This window comes from Onthophagus taurus, chromosome 2 (assembly GCF_036711975.1).
Source record: "Onthophagus taurus isolate NC chromosome 2, IU_Otau_3.0, whole genome shotgun sequence".
In the NCBI taxonomy this organism is placed as follows: Eukaryota; Metazoa; Arthropoda; class Insecta; order Coleoptera; family Scarabaeidae; genus Onthophagus; species Onthophagus taurus.
The window spans coordinates 13,850,722-13,858,632 of NC_091967.1; the positions used below are offsets into that span (position 1 = coordinate 13,850,722).

The 7,911-nt window shown below is 32.8% G+C and overlaps 1 protein-coding gene across 1 annotated transcript; it reads right to left on the minus strand.

The window, feature by feature from the left end:
* Positions 1-36: 36 nt before the first annotated feature.
* Positions 37-2,399, minus strand: LOC111425825 (glucose 1,6-bisphosphate synthase-like). Its single transcript, XM_023060082.2, has 4 exons — positions 1,693-2,399; positions 1,155-1,636; positions 878-1,104; positions 37-824 (listed from the first exon to the last, which is right to left on the minus strand). The coding sequence occupies exons 1-4, from the start codon at positions 2,323-2,325 to the stop codon at positions 88-90; spliced, it is 2,079 nt and encodes a 692-aa protein (XP_022915850.2). The 5' UTR covers positions 2,326-2,399; the 3' UTR covers positions 37-87.
* Positions 2,400-7,911: the final 5,512 nt, after the last annotated feature.

A 7,911-nucleotide genomic window follows, 5' to 3' on the forward strand; every position in this document is an offset into this window, starting at 1 on the left:
GTATTACAACTATAAAATTACTTTAAACAATAAAAATTTTTTGTGATATCTTTAATCGCAATGTTTAAAAAAAAATTTTTTTTGTATTCAACTTCGAGGTAATGATAAACAATTTTTTGTCGGTTTTAAAAAATCATTAATAATTCTATGCATAACTTCTTTAACTAATTTCGTACCATTCAACAAACCCAAATCTTCCTCTTTTGTAATAATCTCAGCGCAAAATCTTAACTTGGCTTCCTTAGGATTTGTTCTAATCGTAATTTCAATGCCATTACTAAACTCAAAGGTAATCATTTGCATATTCGGTTGACGTGGAAGAACCGACTTTCTGTTAGGTTCATTATTATCGAAACCAATTGTTATATCTCGAACGTGAGTTATATCAAATTTTCCTTTTCCAATCGTTCTTGGGTAAATTTTTTTATCTGGCGGGGGAAATGGGTTGCAACAACACCCTTCCTCTTTCTTCAATGGATCTTTGTAAGCTTCTGGGATGCAGTGGCACTTCTCTTGTGGTTTTTCCGGTTCGTCGCCGTGATAATGACGAATCTCTTCAAAAATTTGTGCGATATCATCGTAACTTACGGCGTTGAAATATGAACCATAATTGATATGAAATCCATATTGCGCGTAGATTTCGTTAAGTTTATCTTCAAGGGTTTGTTTTTGCGCATTTAAAACGGCGACCATCGTCATTACTTGAACGCTCGCTATAATTCCGTCTTTATCGTAAAGTTGATCGGTAAACATGTAACCGTAAGTGTCTTCAAACCCTAAAATTACTTCTTTTCCTTCTTGTTTTAAGTCATAAGCTTTATTTGCTAAAAAAACATTTCATTGGCGTTTTATGAACTTCATTAAATTAGTTATGTACCTATCCATCTAAATCCTGGAAGAGTTTCAACAAAATTAAATTTTTCTGTTCGTGCCATAGTTCTTAATATCTTCGAACTAACTGAACTTCCTATCATATAAACATTTGATAAATCAATAACTTCGTCTTCTCCTTCTGTAGGATGTTTCTTTTTATACTGATCTAGAACCCACCAGCCAAATAAAGCTCCTAATTCGTTGCCGTCAAAAGTTCTCCATGTTACATTACTAAAATAAAAATGTTAATGAAACTTAACAAAATTTTATTAATTTTATACTCTTTTCCCAGTTGAGAGAAAATCATTCTACATCCATCAGGATCCGTTCCAATAACGTACTTAATCTTTTTAGAAACAGCTAAACTTTTTGCTGCGTTCAAAGCTTTAGCATCTTCCGGATTAGGACTTCTAACACTTGGAAATTTTGGATTTGGTGCAATCTGTTTAGGAACTGGTACTATTTTCAAAGAAAGTACTGAAACGACTTGTTTAAATACATCATAAGCAACTCCATGAAGTGCGGTGTATACAAATTGAATGGGAGACTTTGAAGCTATGGCTAAATATTCTTCTATTACAGTAGTACATACTAATTGGAGATAAGCATCGAGTACGTCAGTATAAGGATCCGTTAACATTGGAGCCAATTGCAAAATATCGCTCTCCCAACAATGCTCCATTGGTTCTAAATTTTCTGAAATATGATTTTCTATTTTTAAATCTGCTGATGGGATTACTTGGCAACCATTTGAAGTGAAAAGCTGTTTCAAATAACAATTTAATTTTATTATAAATAAAATTATTATTTTTTTAATACCTTAATTCCATTATAAGTTTTTGGACAAGCCCCTCCTGAAACCATAACACCCCCAACACAACCAAGTGTAGTAATAGCATAAGACACAAAAGGAGTTATGACTTCTTTACTGAACAATTTCACCGCATAATTTTGGCTGAGAAAAATCGTTGCAATGATTTCTGCGAATCTTTTACTATTAACTCGGGCATCATAACCAATCACAATACCGTATTTTTTTAAATAATTCTTTTCATCTATCACCATCTCCATTTCTTCTTCTTCTACATCTCCTTCATCATTCTCTTCCCAGACCACCTCTGGTACCTCTTCTTCCACAATTTCCACTTCCTCCTGCTCTTCCGCATCTCTTTGCCTTTTTTCTTCAACGGTTTCCAAATACTTAATAAATCCTTGTCCAATTTGTATAACAACCAATTCATTTATCGCGTTAAATCCCGCCACCATCTCTCCTTTAACTGCCCCTCCTAACAGTTCTGCTCGATTCACTAACATTTTTCTGAGAGTAATTAGTTCTTTTTTGTGCACCAACGATTTTACCAATTCCAAATATTCCTCGTTTTTCTCCCATTGCAGATATTCTTTAATTTTCGGATCGATGTTTTTATCATACGTTTTAAATTCATCACCCATTTTTTAATTAACATTTAGTTTTATAAAATACTTAGAATTTGGATTAAATTTGGTTTTAATGTGTCAAAATGACAAAAGGTATGAAACTATAAAATCCCTAGATATAAAGTCTACATACAATATACTTTTTGTAATTCGCGACGGTAATGAAAGCTATTACAGTACTCAAACGGGTGCTGTAATGAGACTCCTTACAGCATCCGATGGTGTAATGAGATTTTAGTAACATTTTATGGAACCAGTTCAAGTTGGTGATATTGGGTTATTAATTTTTCTAGTTGTCAATGTGACAATTTTTGTTTATTAATGTTTAAACACGTTCTTAGCATCGAATACAAGGTCCACAATGATGAGGACATTGAGCAACATTTTTTTGGGTGAATGCGTTTTGTGTTTTGATTTCTAATTGTCAATTCAAATTTCTATTTTCAAGTGTTACGGTGTTACCAACTGCTACATACCTATTTCCCTACATTATCAAAATTTATTTTATTTTTGTTAATAACAAAGGATAAAACGCGAATTACAAAAAATAGCATAAAAACACGTTTCATAAAACTTAAAGCACTCATTCATTAAAAAACTCGTGGCTTAGCCACTCGTTTTTCAATTTGAATTCGTGCATTTCAAGCGTGTCTTACGAAACTTGTTTTTTAATATACTATTTTGTAAATCGAGATGGTAATGAAAACTAATACAGTACTCAAACGGGTGCTTTAATGAGACTCCTTACATCACCCGAAGCTAGGAATTATACAATAATCAAACAAACCCAAATAAAATAACACTAAGCCGATCGATAAGAAAATAAACGCATTAAGAATGATTACCAAAAAGCTGATTATTTACATCTACTACGGCAGCTACTACAACATCTGCTGAATTCACTTAAGATATATTGCGTCAAAGTGGGCGTCGAGATTACACGTGCGAATAATTTAGTTAAAGAAGCGGTTCTGACCATTTCCAGTTGGATACGTATTGTTATGTGATAAAAACCATTGCGAAGTGGTTGGTCTCTTATGAAATTTACCTCCGAAGGACATGAATACTTAGAATGATCTAATAACATCGTCTATATTATTTTAAGCTCTTCTAAATAATTAAGATAGTTTTTATTAGTATTATCTTATACGGAAGTAATCTAATAACTTTTTAGAACAATTCCAAACAAATCTATTTCACCCAAACAACTTTAAATGGCTAAACGTGTTTCTATTTTTAAATTAATGTTAAAACTATAGACATGCTTTAAAAACAACGATCACTTTCACTTATCTCCTTAAGAAGATATCCATTTTTTTTGATTTCCTTGTATAGAACATAATTACAGGCTTAGTTTTTTTTCCATCTCAATGAATTGTTCGTTCGGTTTAAAAGAATGGCAATAATGCAATAATCGGTTTTGTAACTTGAAACTTGACGTTAACAATTATCACCGCCCAAACATCTCAATTATCGTAATTAATTTATGCTAATGAATAGCTGTTAAAACGTTTTTTTTTTAAATTTTTATTTTTAACGCTGAACTTTAATTATTATTGCATTGACCGGTTTTGTTCGAAACGAGGCAACTCCAAAAAAATGAAAGTTAGCGGAATGCGATTACAATAATCCAAAGATGATGTTTAGTTGTTAATTAACGGAATGTGTAAATTAGAAATTGCATTGGTTTTTTTTCTTCGTTTTTTTGGCTAATTGCCAAGTTGAGTGTAAATACGAGAGTTTAGAACATTTTTTATCGCAATGAAAAGTTGTTTTAGTCTACTTTCACTTCAGGTTGTTTAAGAGATTTTAACATCACATTTTATCAACTAAACCGATCTAAAGTAATATTTAACGTTGATTAAAGCAAACAGAAGAAAAATACTATTATTAGTTTTGGTTTAAAATATTTTCTATTAAGAAATGTTCCAAATTGACAGGTTTGTTAACTTAAGAAAATAGTATATAATAATCATTAATTTATGAAGATATTCCTATTATAGGTTCAACCTTGTTCTTCCAAACATTTAACCTTTTATTTTTTGTTTAATGAGAACCACACCTGATCACATTCAACACGAATGCGAATCGTCTGTCTGTTACTTTACATCATTACGCGAACGTGCACTTGTTAGAGACCGTTTCGTAACAAACAAGAACCAAGAGTCTTGTAACGCAAGAACTATTGTGAGAGCATGTGGAGTGGAAAAATGGCGATTGTTAGTGAAGCAGGAACTGCAACCGATACTCGTCGGTGATACCACAACGGCATATTACCAGTATTACGTTACGGTAGCTTCGTTCGAAGGCAACTCAAAGAGAAGAGCAGAAACTGTACACAAATCGTTCTACGACGTTATTATATTTAAAATTATGCGCGTATTTGTCCACATAAGGAATAGATTTATCGTGTCTTCGACCAATTTGTTTCCGCGTTTCTCAAGAGATCTTATCCTTATTTGCGTTTAGTTAGCTTAGGAATTCTTTAACAAATGCGATGACATAACAGAAATGGTTAAAAGACTGAAAAGAAATTCAAAAAACTTTGTGATGGAGAATTTCTCAAGATCAGATAAGAAGGTAACCTTCCCAAGGGCCGCGACGAGTAAATTTGTTGTATAGTAGTAAAGAAGAAAATGCTAAACACGAAAACGACGCGATTGTTTACGAGTTGAAATTGCAAATTGTGGGAAAACGCGTAGGAGAGTGCTAATCGGCCGGTTTAGCGACCATCAAATTTATCCTTGCCTGTTCTTGCACTTGGCACTTCGTTTCGCTTAGCTCTTTCTCTCTCTTTACCACGCGGATAACAGGAGGAGGTAATCGGTAATCTGTTCGTCCAACCTTCCGGTCATTGAAGACCAACCTGGCGTTGCTAATTACGTAAGTACAACGCGCTCGACGTCGTTGTTGTTGTTTTCCAAAAGACCCCTGGGGACGGACAAACAGACTTGACACAAAAATTAGACAACAATTACTTTTATCCTGTATGGCCTTAAGGCATCTTTTTATTATTACACAGGATACATAAATTAAAATGGTTTTTGGTAAAAAATGTTAAAAAACTTTTAATATAATCAGATCGGAAACAGTTTATTTAACTTTCAACAAGAGAGATACTTTCAATTGCGATTTTATCGATTCATCTTGTGCGGATATAATAGCTCAGTTCAAGTCCGGTGGAAAGTAAAATTATTTGTCGCGTCTATTATTAAAGCTCTAATATCATTCTAAAAACTATTCTCGGTGAAATTTACTTTCACATCTTTGATTATAGTTTACGCATGTACTTTCGATTAACAGTCATACGCAATTTCCGATGGTATTTTTTGTTTACCTTCATAAACAAGGTATTTAACATAACTTCTGTTATTTGATTCGACAAGGACAGTAAACAAACAAATTGTTCTTTGAAATCTCTTAAAACGTTCATTAACCAGGAAAATTACTACGATTTTCTTCTATTAGTAATAACACACATCAATATATTTCTCTATGTTTACGCTTTATTTTTCTTTTTTTGTTTTAGTAAATACCAAACATAACATTTAACTTTTAGTCCAGTTACAAGAAAGTCATTTTATCTTTGAAATGTGTTGTAAATATTTATTTAAAGGTGTGAACGTTCGCAGTTGTCTCACCTGTTCAATCAAACGACACATAACAATACCGTTTAAAACCATTACACAATGGTTTCTTCAATTTACAAGACAAAGAACAGAAGTAAACCTTGAATTCTCGCCTAAAAAATTCTTTAGTGGGATGTGAATAATCGAAAAAACAACATGGAATAAGCTTGCTAAATACCGAAAAAAAATTATAACCATTTTAGGCAGGAAAATCTAATTAAGCAAAGAGCCTTTCAAAAGAAAGCTTCGTCGAAATCACACCTCTCGTGGTCCTATAGCAAAGCTTTCAATTACAAACCTGGTTCGCAATTAGTACTTTTACAAACCGTTTACAGCGCCTATTTTAATAGCTACTCATAAACGGAGCGCGAAGAAAGTTAACTACTTGTAAAAGTCTTGTCTTAAACGACTTTTCCATCATTTTTTTATATAGTACTTGTTTAACGGTTGTTAATAGTGAAACTTCAAAGTTCTTAAGATTAAGCAAACATTATTTTTTAATTGAAAAATTCTGATGAATAAAAAGATCGATCTATTAATAGTCATAGAAAATTTTTATTGGAAGGACGCGCATCACTGTTTTTACTAATATCTAATTACATTTACATGTGCTTTATCGAATTTCGACCAACATATACTATAAGAATGAAATACGAATGATCTTGTCGAGTTTTGGAATACTATCAAAACTAACTAAATTAATTATGCTAACTATGAATGAGACCATCAATCAAGTTAAAATCCAAAGTAAGCTTATAGATAGATTTATAAGTAGTTACCATCAGTATTCAATCTGATCCTGGGATAGGTCATGATATCATATAAAACAACAAATCCTAAATAATACTAAATAATAATAAATACAGAGGGATATTAAGGTGAATTTGAGGATTGGTGTGAGAGAGGAGATGTGGAGAATGAGATACAACAAAGAGCTTTATAGTTTGCATGATTAGCAACCTATCTCTGTTACTGTTAGTATAAAGTTTAAAAGGTTGCAATGGGCGGGTTATGTACTAAGAAGTAGTTGGGTGGATGCTCTAGAAGAGGACACGAGGATTTCTAGATGTAAGGTGTTGGAAGTGGAGGGCTAGGGATACTCAGGATTGGAGGAACCTGAACAAACACTGTATACATCAAGTCTACAAACCAACTTCTTGATGACATCAAGTCTAAAAACCAGATGTCACCAACAAAGACAGAACTCCTTTTTCAGGAAAAAAGGAAAGGAAAAGGAGGTGTTAGTTTATTTCTGCATGGTGGTGAGAAAACATTTTAATGTTCATCAATTTTATGGCATTAAATTACTTCTCAACCCAACTCAACAAAGACAGAACTCCTTCTTCAGGAAAAAAGGAAAGGAAAAGGAGGTGTTAGTTTATTTCTGCATGGTGGTGAGAAAACATTTTAATGTTCATCAATTTTATGGCATTAAATTACTTCTCAACCCAACCCAACAAAGACAGAACTCCTTCTTCAGGAAAAAAGGAAAGGAAAAGGAGGTGTTAGTTTATTTCTGCATGGTGGTGAGAAAACATTTTAATGTTCATCAATTTTATAGCATTAAATTACTTCTCATCTTATGCTTTGCTTATTAAAGTAAGATAAAATGATTACCATTATCCATTAACTCAAGAGTTTCTGTCAACTATTAAAATCCTCTTACAATAATCCCTCAAACTTTCTCTCAAAATTATTCTTACATAACCATCTCACTTTACATATATTAAAGTATAATGCAAGTGAAATTTCAAGGTGAAGTACTAATAAAACCGCTTTAACCAAATTTTCTCTTCTTTTAATCCTACCAGCACCAACTAAAGCAACGAACCGCAGGTCATCATCTCCTGTCGTCTTTAAATCTTTAAAGAATCAAAGAAAACCACAACGATAGTTGTTGGTTTCGTTCGTTGCGGTGCTTTCTCCGAAGCGGTTCGAAAAGTCTTTACGAAGAACGACTTTGGCTCTGGTC

Coding starts and splice junctions, on each gene's coding strand:
- LOC111425825 (XM_023060082.2), bottom strand. CDS start 2,325: ATGGGTGATGAATTTAAAACGTATGATAAAAACATCGATCCGAAAATT. Junction 1,637..1,692: donor AAACTTATAATGGAATTAAG/GTATTAAAAAAA, acceptor TATTTGAAACAG/CTTTTCACTTCAAATGGTTG. Junction 1,105..1,154: donor TTCTCTCAACTGGGAAAAGA/GTATAAAATTAA, acceptor TTTTTATTTTAG/TAATGTAACATGGAGAACTT.